The 14,764-nt window shown below is 43.7% G+C and overlaps 1 protein-coding gene across 1 annotated transcript in view; it reads right to left on the bottom strand.

The window, feature by feature from the left end:
* XPR1 (xenotropic and polytropic retrovirus receptor 1) overlaps positions 1–14,764 on the bottom strand; it is a 109,198-nt gene that overhangs the window by 14,055 nt on the left and 80,379 nt on the right. Inside the window, exons 5-11 of the mRNA XM_040609918.1 lie at positions 12,052–12,201; positions 11,554–11,637; positions 10,971–11,052; positions 7,334–7,521; positions 6,921–7,100; positions 2,766–2,931; positions 818–1,009 (exon numbers count right to left, since the gene is read on the bottom strand). Of these exons, the coding sequence (XP_040465852.1) occupies positions 818–1,009; positions 2,766–2,931; positions 6,921–7,100; positions 7,334–7,521; positions 10,971–11,052; positions 11,554–11,637; positions 12,052–12,201 (1,042 nt within the window). The remainder of the gene's footprint in view (positions 1–817; positions 1,010–2,765; positions 2,932–6,920; positions 7,101–7,333; positions 7,522–10,970; positions 11,053–11,553; positions 11,638–12,051; positions 12,202–14,764) is intronic.

Here is a 14,764-nt window from a genome sequence, read left to right as displayed (position 1 = left end):
CTCCAAAAAACCACCATGGTAACTAGAAGCATGCCTTGGACACTTCTGGCCCCACCACAACCATATTTCAGGATAAGTAATTGCTCAGGAGCGTGTGCGGTTGCTAATTTCTAGAGACAGAGAAAGCATATATTTTTCAAATAACAGAACACAGCTTTTAGGACTTCAGAACAATGAAAGGCAGGGAGACTGCCTGAAGTGCAGAAACTAAAAGCTTTTTCCTTCAGAACAAGAGCAGAATCGAGTAATTGTCGTTTCCAGGGAGATGAGGAACTTCAGGGATCAGAGCTCAATCTGCAGTTAAATGGATTGGAAACAACTCCTTACCAGCTACAGAAAAAACATGGATAAAAACACACAGGAAAATCTAGAGAGGGCATTTTCCAGCACTGTGCACATCTCCCCACATTCAGGAACGATGGACCGACTTTATTTAGATGATCCAGGTTATCTGTTCAAGAATGCTGAGGCAGAAATATTTCCTATGTTATCCCTTTCCTTATTATTCTCCCATTCAAACTCCCTTCACAGCAAAAACTGGCATGTATTTCAGTTTTCTCCTTTTGAGAGAGAAACCTGAAAATTCCCTCTTGACACTCCCGAAGTGCAGTTCTAATCAGACCAGGTATGTGAAAAATACCTAAAAGGCCTTCAAACACATTTTGCAAGCTAGGTATGCCTTTGCCTTTCCACTGAGATGTTTCACAGGTGGCAAAAGACAAAAGCTCACGCTTCGAGGGGATGCCAACTTCTGAGCTTCTCCCACATAAAAAGCAAACCCCATGACCGGCAAATTATTTTCCAAAATCACCAATACCTTTGTGAGTGCTGTAGAGGGCTGCAAATGTCACCACAAAGAAGGTGGTGGAATATTTTCCAGCATTAACCAGATGAAAGGCCCGTTTGTTATCACGGTATCGGCGCAGGCACTGGATGAATCGCAACCAAGCAGGGATGCACTGGACGACTGCTCTCACTCCGTAGGAGTAGCTGTAACAAATCTGATTATCTGCAAGAAAAAAGTTTCAGGAAGAAAGAGTTAGTAAGTTTAAGAACTCCTATCATCTTCCTTTCTGTAAGAGTAATATCACTTGACACGAGAGCAATTCCCCATCAGTATCTCATACTGGGGCACACACATGTACGCGCACACACACCCAGAACAGCAACCAGCTCATCACCAGAAAGTATCCTGAAGCCCTTTACTCCATCTCGGAGGTATTCACATGACTTGACATCAATAACACATCCAGACAGATCATCATCCAACTCTTTCACTGCTGCCAGTATAATTAACATGCAAGAAGATTAGAAATAATCTATTTTTAAATTTATTTTGTGCTGTTGGCAGTCCTGTGAGTAATCAAATTAAGGATGGAATTACAAACGGCCTTCGACACTGAATTTTTGTGCATAAATGGGAGAGCATTTCCAAACTCTGCAGGACGGCTCAAAAAGGCTACTTAGCCTAACACGTCCTTGACCCATTTTTCTTGGATATTGTAATAGGAAAAAACATATTTCAGTATGTGTTGGGGGTTTGGCTTTTTTTTTTTTTTTTTTTTAAAAAAAAAAAAAAAAAAAAAGCAGCAAAGCCCGTGCTACGCTCTGGCTTCAACAGCCAGGGTGAGAGGTAACTACACCAACATGGCATAGTGTCACACCCCTGATGTTTGAAAGCCTTCTTTTTATTGAGGAAATTAAATGGCCAGGAAAACCCCAGCTTTGCCTGGAACCCCCAAGCACACCCTGTTCTTATGTCATCTCCCTCAGCCCATCCAAATCAAACGCCCCACTGACTAACAAACATTTGTTTCTTGTTCAGACTAACGGAGACAAATTATTAGCTGATATTTATCCCCAAGTATTGTGCTATCATTCTGCTGTTTGATTTAGGAGAGGACAAGTTGTTATCCACTCCATTGCTTTATTCGTTTTATTTTTATTTTTAATAAATAAATATTTATTTACTTGCAGTGTTGTCTTAAAGGGAAGATAAAGATCAGACCGGCTGGAAGAAAAAAGTGAACACTGATGCTTATTGAAGCACACTGCAAATTCTTTCAGCAAGTGTCAAACCCAACAGACAACACAATTTGCCAGCAGTCACTGCTTCAAGTGGGAAGCCAACAGCCCGATCCAGGAGGAGACAGGTACTATTTTACCACTAGGAAGGCCAAACTCAAAATTCATACGCCAACTCTGTTGCTCTTTGGCTAGAAAGAAGAGGGAGAGCAAGCACAACGCTGGCATCGCAGCATCAGCTCTAATTGAGTCAGGGGTGGCACTACCAGGGAAGTTTCTCCATCCTCTCTTGCTTTAGGATACTGCCATGGAGCCTGTAAGAAGCAGGCTACTGCACAGAAAATTGCTGTTAACAAGCTCATGCAACTCATTTTCATGCTGAGCAACAGACACAGGCTAAAAGCAAATACGTGGTTAAACGACTATGAAATAAAACAACAATGCCGGGAAAATGGATTTCTTTTCCCGGTCAAGAAGCGCTGCGTCTAAATTTTTCAATGAATATACACGTCAGGCTGAATGACTGGATTAGGAAATGAATGCTGATGTGAGATTCCATTTCCCTGGATGGAAGGAAGAAAGGGGAGAATCTCCTAATGCTGTTTTTACAAGAAATGCCAATTATTTTAGTTTCCTATGTCATTGGTAGCCCTCTTCAAAACAGATAATTATGAAGGTGCCTTGCTCAGTGTTTTTCAGGTCAATTTGACTGTTTGTGTGGGTCATCAGCATTGCTCTACCTGTATTTGCCAGAAGTCCAGCGTTGTCCTCCCACTGAACCTCAAAGCTGTAGAAGCAGATCATGTACTCCAGATCCATGAGTATCACGACCAGGCTGTTGAGCTGATCAGCCAGCCAGAAATCTGCGAAGCCTACCTTGTGGAAGGGAGCGGTGAACACTCGAAACTGTCAGGAAAAAAAAGCGGAATCATTCATGGCAGCCTCAAAGACATCTGAATGCAGTGGTGGGACATCCTAGCATTGAACAAATATGGAAATAACAGAAACGCTTGAAGATTTATGGCTGACCTTTCACTCCCGCTGACAAAAAAAGATGTCTCCTCACTTGTAGTACAAATGCCATTCCTTCTTTTCTCCTCCTGTATGAAACTATTCATGTCCCACACACATCTTTTTGGTTTTTTACTGGCAACAGAGCCCACTCTCCTCCAACCAAGCTCTTTCCCAGAAACTCCCAGTTTCCATGTAGGAGCCCTCTACAGCTCTGTTTCTCTCGCTGCTCCTCATTTTGATCAGCGCTTTCTTTCAGGCATTTGTCACTCAACAAACACCTTGCACACTTACCTTCTCCCTCAGACTTAACGGCAGTGAGATTACAGCCCCTCAGCATGGCCATTAGTCTGACCACCGCTCGGTTCATTTAACACATTAGTTGTTCTTTGGTGTTAGACGTTGTAAAAGCGGTGATTGTTACTGCTGGATCTGCCAAAGCCCCTAGCAGGGGAAGAGTTAAAGAAAGGGCAGAAGAAATCCTATTGACTGTCAATTAGCCTCCCCCTCAATCCTGTCCACTTTCCCTCTAAGCCTTAACAGCAGTTTTGTTACTTTCAAACCAGACAGTTTTCATGGTCCATTACCTTTGATTACAACTCTCTCTACCCGGTTAGTTATAGTTACTAATGGCCAATTTGTCAAAGAGACGGCACCAGCACCATCCGGTAGTTCAGAGATTTACGAACCTTTAAATTAATGAAAGCACAGGCTAACACCAATCTTTTGTATTGCTTTCCTTCTCAACCTAAAGGGTACACAGTTACAGAAACCTGGGATAGGACTGACACATTCCCATCAGCTTCTAATGCCAATTAAAGGCTCTGGTCCTAAATTTCAAAGCCAAATAAGGGATTAAGACTTAGTGGCATACAGCAGACATGGATCTTGACCCAGAAAGCACTGTGCTCATGTAGGACGGCACCTATGACAAAGGCTCAAACAGGGCCAGCCCTCAGGGAGGTCTGTCCTCAAAGCCACCCGGCTGCAGAACAGCTTCTGCAGAGGTCCCAGAAGCCACACCAGCCTCCCTTTCCAAAAGGTCCTTCCTCTGTTTTACCTGCACCCTGATACTACCTTTACCTGTTTCATCATACTTTTTTTTTTTTGCACCCCCCCCCCCCGCGTGTACAAAGACTTAACCAAATGAAAAGTGAAAACAGCTTTACAGCTAGATCTCCCTGGAAAAAAAAAAAAAAGAATAAATTCATAAAACCCCATGTCGCTGCTTGATTTAGGGAGAGACACTTAGGCACTGCCAGACGACAGCATAAAACTTCTAAGAGAGCAGAGCAGAAGCTTCCCACCTAAGCGTTACAGCAGAGACAAGGAGTCGGCAGGCACATCCACGGTGGAGCTAAGGCACTGCCAGCTGTCCTCGGGGACCCGAGCCGCCACGGGAGCCCTCCTAACCCCACGCACTCGCACTGCGGCTCCCGGCTGCTGCCGCACGCTGCCCGGGCACAGCTGGAGCTGTACAAGCTGACCATGTACTGCGCGCCCAGCTAGCATGTACTGTCACTGCTGATCACGGAGCTGCAGCCCAGCTAGCAGAGGGGCACCGCAGCAGCTCCTCCCTTCCCAGCCGAGAAGCATCTGCAACATCCTCCAGGGAAGATGGGCCGCCAGAATAAAGTCAGAAAACACCAACAGCTGGAGTTGCCCCTCTCCCTTTCAAGCCATCGGTTGCGATTATGTATCAACAGTTCCACAGTCTGAGCGCAGACCTCCCGGTGCTGATTGCTGCAGCTTCAGTAAGTGCTGCGATGGTAGATATTTGAGCTGAACACTTCCTCGGTTGTCACCTCTCCCAGATGGGCTCCCCGCAGTTGTTTCGCCATCTCGGCGCCCTGCAGAGAGCGTGGGCACGCAGACACGGTGCCACCCCCCACGCTCGGATCCGATTCCTCCCGGTGAGCTGTTCTTCCCAGCCTACAGGAACGCACTCCTGGGCTTCTCATCTGGCAGCAAAGGGGCAAAGAACGCTCACCTAAGCAGGCAGGCATGAAAGAAGAGCCTGGCACGGGAATTAAACTTGCTACAGGCTAAATAACTATTTTCACCGGGAGGAAGATCAATTCAGCTGTAACTTGCAGTCCCTCAGGGATTATCAAAAGAGATCCCCCACACATGAGTACCAACAGGTGTGGATGATCACAGGTGGATGCAGTAAGCCTCCTAGATCCGTTAGGAAATGCTACACCACACTCAAGTATGCTCCTGGTTTGGTTCTAGAAAAACTGGAGGTGCCAGTAACGCTCTGCTACACCCGATATATGTCAGACTTCACTTTGGCTGGAAATGAAACGTATCAAGCATGTGAAGAAAAACGCTCACCACCCCAAAATTTATGTGAACAGCACAGTTCCAAGAACTGCGCGATTTGAACCTCCTTTCACTCAGATAGCTGCTGGCGACTGTGCAAAGAAATTAAATACACCCACCCAGCCAATTACACACAATAAAAATTAGAAAAGCCTAACAGCTACTCTTTATGTGGTTTGTCTGGCCTCTTTTTCCCTCTTCCGCATAACACGCAGTCAGAAGTACTGTGTCATTTTCCACCATTACGGTGATCTTGCATTTTGATGAAGCTTTTTTCCCCAAGGAGCCTTCGGGATGAATTGGCCTCTGCACACCCAAAGGGACGCCTCTGTCGCAGGCTGCAGCGTGGTCGGGAGACAGCTGGGGTAGGAGCAGGTACTGGGAACTGCCTAAGAGCTCTGTGAAGACTGAGAACCTTACCCTGTTAGATATTAAGGTAAATTAGCACAGGTACTGCTCACAGGGCTCCAGCGCTTCCCCTAGCACCAAGGGACAGCAGGAAGACTGATGAGGCTTGAGACTAAAGGTACATCTGTGAGAGATGGCTGAATGCTGGGAGGCAAAAAAGGAAGAAACTGGAATAGTAGTAAGCTAGCAAACCCAACAACGGGGGGTAAGCACACGGAGATTAACTAGCTGTGCGTATACCTGCACGCACATGCTCGAAGCACGAGTCTACGTTTCATCTTTGTCATGTTCCAGATAAAGTTAATTGTTTTAATTGGCATTAAAATGATTCTACGAGTAACATCTACTAGCCAAAGCCTCTTCCGCCCCATGCTCTCTGAGCAGTTCCAGCAAGAATAAGGTATCAAGGGAACCAAACTGATTAAAGTCAATTTAAAAGCGCATACAGGGTGGGAATGAATGTGTGAAACAGCCACCTGGGAAGAGACTGATGAGCCATCCAACTAGTTTGAAAACTGTTCTTTTGGAGCTCCCACCTATAACTGGAACACTGAAGTAGCACACGTATTTACATGTCATTTACCAGATTTATTTACCTGGAAAATAGGAGCTGGGTCTAAAATAAATAGCTTGTGTAAGACCGCAAACAGATTTGCTGAAAAAAAATCCTACCCATTAACTTAATTTTGTGAGCAGTAACCTTTGCAAAGGTTCCCTCTCCACTGGTGAACCCTCTCTGTGTTGGCACTGCCCCAGTTTGGGGTGAGGAGCATCCATGCAGCCCTGCCTTAGAGCATCGTCACCCCAGTCAAACTGTTTCACTACATTAAGGAACAAACAAGCAAAGATACGTGAATGTTTCTATACGTGCAAAGTATGTATACGGCTGTCTATGGGGAGATTAACAAGTAGCTACCTGTAACGCAAAGATAATGGCAGATTGGTACAGACAAGCAGAAGTTGTTTCTGTAAACCCATGCTCAACAACCATTTGCAGTCAATACCTTCTCAGGTCTGCTCTATGAACACACAGTGCTATATAAGCATCCCTCTTTCCTGAAGATTAGTGACACTTCTATATACTTAACCTCTACTGCTCAGCTACAGCATTTTTTAGAAATTTATTTATTTCAGTCAGGTTTGAGACTTACCAATAGTTTGAGCAGCCAAAAACGGGACTTGTAATATAAGGTTTTGGTAGGGTTGATGAGAAAAAGCAACATGAAGCCGTACAAGATGAGTGGATTCACCTGCATAGGGATGTAGGTGAATTTACCATATATACATGCCAGCAGGCTCAGGCACCACAAAACACCCAGGAAACCAGCAATCTATATAGAAAGATAGAAAAAACACATAGATACCTTATGAAAATATAGCTCTGAAACCTACAATGAATTCTCATTATAAGAAAAGGGAGAACAGTGCTCAATCCTGTAATCTAATCAGCCTTCAGCAACTTCCTCTTCTAATTGTATTAGAACTCCTTGCCAGGAAATGGTGCAGGATTTATCCTCCTGATACGCCGCACAGCTCAACCCCTCCTATAATCTATCCTGTTTACCTCAAAGAGATGTTGATGGGACAAGTTGCTGCGGGGATTGAGTTCGAAGATGAGGACGTGATTCACTCCAGCCTGTCTCCAGCCATACGTGTTGATACCCAGGAGAAAGAGGAATTCTATCAGGAGAAAGCCACCTCGATAGATTCTCACCAGTGGCCACACATTTGGTCCATCTATAAAAGCCACACCTGGCAAAGACAAAAATGAAATGACTTTAGTGACAGCACAGGTCATGCCACAAAGCAAAGCTGCGCTCCACTGCTTTATGCTGGTTCTCAGATGCTTGGCTGTACCCCGTGAAAACGGGGTACGCTCGCACGCGCCTGCACCTTCCAGCAAGCGGAGAACTTTTTGCCCGGCCTGTCTGAGGACTCAGGAGCGCTCTGGGGAAAATCTGCTCGCCAGTTGTTGTAGCTGGGGCATTAGCAGCCTCCCAGCTCCCCTGTCTCGCACTACAGGCACGAGGGACAGCACTAGCGTAAGTGGTGACTACGTGCACTTAAACCTTCTGGTGGAGTGGAGATGAAATACTTCAGCTCCCCAACAAAACCAAGAGCCACTTAGAGTATTTAAAACAATGCTAAACTATGCCTAATCACTGAACTCAATACGACTGTAATGTAATACATATTCATAACTAGTAACCTAATATCCAGCCGCACCCACAGAGAGAACCCAACGCAAGGCAGCACTACTGGAAAGCCTGTTGCTTCCTTTGTTCACTCTTCGGGGTTTTGGAAACAAATCTGCTTAATTTCAAATTACAAGTAGCCTTATACAGCAGCAGCTTCTCTAGCACAAGCCTCTGCAAAATACCGACCCCCCGCTGGCCGATACAGGTTTTAGGAGAAAATAAATATAGAAATAAAATACAATTGTTTCAATCCTCAATTCCAGTTTCATTAAGTGTTTCTCACCCACATGTTTTTTAGGAGGGGAGAAAAGAACACGCAGGTTTACAGAATTGATGCTAAGAATTTATGCCCACAAACCTTCCTGTCTAAATTAAAGCCTCAAATTTTTCAAACTTTTCTTCAGAGAAAGCATACCCATAGGAAGTTTCATGTGTTCAGCATCTGTACTTTATACTATATAAGATTATGGAGGAAAATTGTGCAAGGAACAATGACTGAAGAACTGCTGCTTTAAATTTAAGACTTAAAGGGACTACTGGATTCAGGCAGAATGGAGTCAAATTTTGGACAGAAAAGACAGACACCCTGAGGAAGCTGAAAGAAATAAGTCTTAAATAGGGACTTGCAGAAGCAGCATTTAAAATTTAACCTGTAAACCAAGGGAGGTGCTTCCAAAGTGGACAGAGTAGCCCCAAGAAATGTCTAGACTGAACAGGACAGATGTGCTGTGTGCTGTGGTTTTTCCCGAAGCAAACGTAGTTCAATATGACAGCTTAGCATATAACTTCCACAGCTAACGCACACTAACCTGATTTCTGGATGCTCAGGGTGGTAGAGGGCCATAACGGCAGTGTGAAACAGCGGCTCGTTCTGGAGAAAAACCAGATGCTGAACAGCACGAGCAGCTGAGATACTAAAATGTGGAAGCGAGTATTTCTGTTTTTCCCTCCTCTGATACTAAGACCCTGTGTAGTTTAGCCTCCACAGTGCAAAGGCGAGATTTGATTCCCTTTTCATGTTTCTTAACTGAACCATGTTCTTCACTACAGCCGAGCAGTTGGCCTGAAGACCCTCAAAGGACCCCGCTTGCAGGGAAGTGCCCTGCAAAGGTGTATGAGGTTCCAAACTGGCGTGACCCAGTGCAGGGCTCAGTACTACAGCCCCGAGGCAAAGAGCTTTTCCATTCGTAGTGTTTCCACCCAAATCCAATACAAGCGAAGTCACCCCGTAGGGTCAGCAGGCAGGTGACACTCGCTCAACGCATCCCTCCAGCAAGCGCGGGCTCTGAACAAGGTGCTCAGAGACAAAGATGTCCCTGGTGACAAGCCCAGCGGCATCGCAGCGTAATTCTCAAACAAGAGACAGGGCACTGCTGCAACAAGAGCCTTGAGATTTTGCGTGAAATCTTACAGGCTTCTGGTTAACGCAACACATGCCCATTTCCACGAACTTTCAGCCACAGTTACACACTGTGGCACCTGGGAAAGCTGACACAGAAACGGTGAGGCCTCAAAATTGGTACTCTCTAGGCTGACACCCTCCTGGGAGCCACCTGTAGCATGTGCAGTCTTTAACAGACCCCAAGTTATTATGAACTCATCTCTGCAAAATGTTGCTGTTCTTGTTTTAAAATCAGGCAATAAGGAAGTGATTTACTATTGCAAGTCGTGTTCTAATGCTGTTTCACAGACCCTACACATCGCATACTAAAATCCTATCTTAGTCAATCAAATAATGAAAATAATCTGGCAAAAGTAGCAGAGAGGTTAGCAAAGTAACATCCAATTAAAAACTAACACCTTACAGTTACAATACAGGTTTTTCCCAATATCTGAAGTAACGTACAGATATCAGATCACGTCTGCAGATACAAACATACCTATTATTCACACTAGGTTAGTTACTTCTGCCCTAGAGATACAATCATTTTTATGAATTCCTTCTCACAACTGTGTAACTTTTTTATTCTTAATACTGAACCATAAAGCAAACAACCGGCTTAATCATATTTGCATCTCACGAAGAGATCAAATGTCTAAGTAACAGGGGGAAAAAAAAAAAAAAAGATACAATGAATAAAGAACAGCTACTACACATTAAACAGACCCTTTACACAGACGGGTCAACTTTCTGCTGCTACCACAGGAAGACCAAACCGGGAGCACTGCAAACAGCTTCTCAAACAGAGACATTTTATCCCAAGAGATGACAAGATCCAATTACAGAAACATCTGATTAAAAATTCTTTTAAGTCAAAAACACAGATATGGGCTTTCCCTAATGCAAGAGCTCGTACGTTGATTTGTTAAGGCTTTTCCTTTGTACTCCTTAAGCAAGTTACAAGACTACTGAAATCACACATGCAATTAGCAAAGTTGCTTGTGATTAAGCACTGGATCTGGATTTACAGTACTAACATGGCTTTTACTCTAATCAGAGTCCAAACTCAGAAGGCACAAAACAGAATAAAACCAAGGCCTCAGATATGCAATAATTTATTGTAGCTTTTAAACAACCTCACCAAAATCTGCCAACAAGAACAATTCAATTAATGCCCTTAACAGGCACCAGGCATTGAAATCCTGGAAATTTCTACATGAAAATGTCCCAGCTGGCACGGTGCTCACATGGCTCCATGTCTGGTCCCATTCTCTGTAGGGAGTCAGTACTGTGCAAAAATTAAGTTCTACGAGCATCTCTCTCAAGGTGGGTGAGGGCTGCATGTTCACAGAACAATAACAGCAATCCGTCTTTACACATGGATGTTGCACCTCCAGATTATCCCTCCAAGAATAAGGAGGAAACCAAGAGAACAAACCATAATATGTTCAAAGTCCAAATCCAAAATCCACATACATAACATGAGAAACCCCACAACCTATTACTGGAGCAGAACTAACAGTTCGTAACAGCGTGATGTGACTCAGGCTCATTTAATCCCAAACATCCCGACATATCCAAACCAAGGCACGGCAGCAGCCGGTCCAGCCAACGATACCCACCTGAAAGTATGACAGTGACGTTCAGTGCAATGAACAACCCACAGAACAATCCAACCCTGAATGTAGTCCAGGCTGGTACAGGCTGCAAACAAAGCAACGGTGAAATTAAGGTGGGGTCAAAAGGTTATCAGCAAAGTCATTAATCTGCGGAGTAAACTTAAAATCAGGAATTAATGTTCTGACGCTGACGGCACTCTTGCTCTTGAAGTGAGGTTTTTAAAACTGAAAATGCTGCGTAACATTCTTGCCTATGTTGTTGCTGTGTTGAAACAGAGCTTGGGCATCTCGGCACCCTTTGAAAAATATTCTGGACCGCACAAACACTAAGCATATGTTATTACTAGCACGAATTTCCTTTAACTATTTATCTCATCCCTTCATTACCCTGTCTGAGTGCATTAGGAACAGTAAGTAGGCTACTTCCAGATTTTCCAGAACCAAAATGGATTACGTGATCGTGCTCCCCTCAATTTGCAGAGCATGCTCACATCAGTTATTTTCACTAATTTGTTCAGATACTGAATCTAATGTGGCACCTCAACAAGTTGGAGAAGCAGCTTTGCTGCATAACTCAGTCTCTCACCTGAGCTGCTCCTAAGGGTGGAACACGCAAACGCTTCATAGCCTTCTGTCTGTCTCCATCTTCTAACTCATTGGTCACCACTTCCTAAGGAAATGAAAGATAGACATCACAGAAGTTCATTCTAATGATAAGCACGTGGTGCTGCATTCAAATAAAAAATAACGGTTGGTTTCCACGTTACATTTGAGCCCTGGCCCAATACTCCCCTAATAAATGGTAACAAAGATATGAAAAGCCCACCACACTGCATCAAGTGACTACACAATACAAGCAAACACGGCACTAGCTCTTCCGAGTGAAAAGTTACCAGCTGAAGAGAACATACCCAAATCTACGTAAGCAGTGCCAGAAATCAGTGGCATTTCAAAATCAATTAACAGTTGTCTTGGTGGTGAATACAAGCTATAGAGAGGGCAAAACATTACAGATATCAGTAGCGAACAAGAAAATACTGTTTTCTACATAAAAGAGGAGCAATGCCCAGACTAGCATCTTTACCTCCGTTTCGGATATAAGCTGGTTGATCTTCTTGCAGGTGTAGAAGGGTGCCACCTCCACCTCGGCCACACGCCACTCTGCCCCCCGCGCTGTCTCCAGGTTCTTGTCATGCTTCTTTAAGATCTTGCGGAAGCCGGTGAAGTTCAGGTTCTGCAGACAAGGGAGAAGAGTTACTTTTAACCTCAGTCACCTGCCAAGAAAGCTAAATGGTTCTACTTCCAGTGCTAGCAAAAAAAAAAAAAAGTTAATAAGAAGAATTAGAATAATTGCGTCTATTGTGAGGAAGTACGAGCTACTACTTTATTAGAAGTAATACATATCCCTACATATGCCCGGCAAATAACAGAAAAAACATGGGACTCAAGGGCATAAAAACAGGTCACTTATTTGCCGGGAACTACCTAAACCTCATATTCCCTGCAAAAGCCAAATCACTGCCACTTTCCTCCTTAATGCAGGAAGCAATGACATTCCTGATGAAACCACACTGAAGACAAATAACCTGTGGACATATTCGACACTTGTATGTTTGAAGTTACTTCCAGACACGCTCCCTCCGTCTGGGCACACCTGACTGCATACGTTCCAGGTACGGCAACTCTGGATGAGCAGGAGCTGTAATGAGCTCTTAACAAACATACAGAGCTGCAGGAAGGCTACGTTTTGTCTCAGCTCCCCCAGTCAGTCCTTCAAGGGGTTTTCCCCTTCTGAAAAGGCCAGGCTACTGACTTCTAGTTTCTTTAAACTTTACATTGATTTTCAAATCAAGTTCTCCAGATAAGTGCACTACAGACGGGAAATCTTTATATGAAAGTTTTGAATGCTGCAGCTTAAATCCAAACAAGCGCACCCCCATAGCAGCATCCTTTTCCACCTAGTACATTGCACAATAACTGCGAAACTAGTTGAGGCTAGCAGATGTGGGAGATGTAACTCTCTAGAGATATCTGCAGAGATAAGCACATGATGCTGCATTAAACCAAGAATTAACGGTTGATTTCCAAGTTATATATGAGCCTTGCCCCAACACTCTTGTAATGCCCAGTAACTAAGAGAGGCAAAGCTCACCACACTGCCAGCAACCGCCGTGACACGATGCATCTGAACTCCTGCATTTCATAAAGCACCACTCAAAAGACTCAACGTTTCATTCAAGCAACAGGAGGAACGCAGACAGACCATGGCAAGATTTACTTCTAACAAAGCTTAGAAAGTAGCTTGGAAATAGAAACGGAGAAAAACAGCAAAATCCAATGCCCTGGGGAGAGGCGCCAACTACTCACTGAAATTATTTTGAATCTAATTATGCTCTGAGTGATTTAATACCAGACCCCTAGTATATAGGTGGGGAAATGAGGCTAGGGAGGCAGAGGCAGGAAGCCAATGCATTAACGATCTGCATTATTGCAGACAAGAGACTTTAATTACTTTCTATTGGAAAAGCCAGCATTCCACCCCCGGAGGAGCAGATCACTATTTAAGAAACTTGAAATGAAAAAGGCAACAAAACGATGATTTTGGTCAGAGATTTTTCTGTAGCCTCAACTAACATCACTTTTTGTGCCACGTGGGCTATCACAGCCTAAGTCCGGTGTGCCTTGGCCGGTCGGGGCATGCTTATGCTGGGCACCCTAGAAGCTCTCCAGCAATGTTTCACCCTCTAGCTGCAAAAATTCTGCAACCCCAAAGTGCATGATAAAACCGCTGTTGGTTACAGCAGTACTTGTGACAAGGAACATGCAGCAGTGGAACTGTGAAACAGAACAGTCAAACATCATTTATGCGGTCAGACGTTCTGCTACGCTTGCTATTCGTGATGCTTTTATTAGGCAAGGGGCTTTCTCCAAGTCTGACTTCCATTTCTGCTGAAAACTAATCTAATCCATTGAAGTGAATCAACTAATGATCTGTTTTGTCATTAAAGGTGAAAAAAACCAAACAGTGCAACTTCGGCAATAATATCATGCAAGATCAAGTAGAAGCAAACAGTGGACTCAAAAATCTTTGCTGACATACCAGTGTATTAGGAAACGCACCAGCAAGGCAGATGCACAGCAATTAAATAAGACTGATTCAGCCTCCATTATTGCCTGATGAACAGACTACATTCTATACAATATACATAAGTAAATACTATATGCTTAATTTCTCAAGATGTTTCTTTAAAACACACTATTTCAAATAGATTTACCTATCTATGCACACACTCTGGAACGATACATTACTGTTAACAATATATTAATTTTATCAGAAGATTAAGTTAAACAAGAAAAAGCTGCCCCGGAGACAAGTTACAGTTTCACTTGGTGTTTGGTTTGTGTACCTTAGGAATGAACGCGTCCAACTCTTGTTCAGTCCTAACAGACTGAGGAATTTGCTTCACATGGATCTTCCCTTCTCAGTAACCCACCTCAAGACTTTGGCATTACATGAAACCCATAGTCTGATATTTATAATGCCACCGTCGACTTCACTTTACCTCCTACATGAAGGCCTCAGATACATCATCTTCTCACCAGGTTGTTGATTTTCCTCTCTAAAACTGCAAAAGCTTGAGTATTCCTTGTTCTTATATTCTAAGCTCAAAAGCGTTCAAGAGTCATATTGTGGGATTTGGTTTTGTGTCTGTTCTAGTACTTGTATTCTTTGTCCTCAACTTCAAGACCAATTTGAATTAATTTTTCTTGTTCTCTCTTTGAAGTTATGTTATAGA

Source organism: Falco naumanni, chromosome 11 (assembly GCF_017639655.2).
Source record: "Falco naumanni isolate bFalNau1 chromosome 11, bFalNau1.pat, whole genome shotgun sequence".
Classification (NCBI taxonomy): domain Eukaryota; kingdom Metazoa; phylum Chordata; class Aves; order Falconiformes; family Falconidae; genus Falco; species Falco naumanni.
Note: the sequence above shows the minus strand (reverse complement) of the source record. Positions and strands in the feature narration are given on the sequence as shown.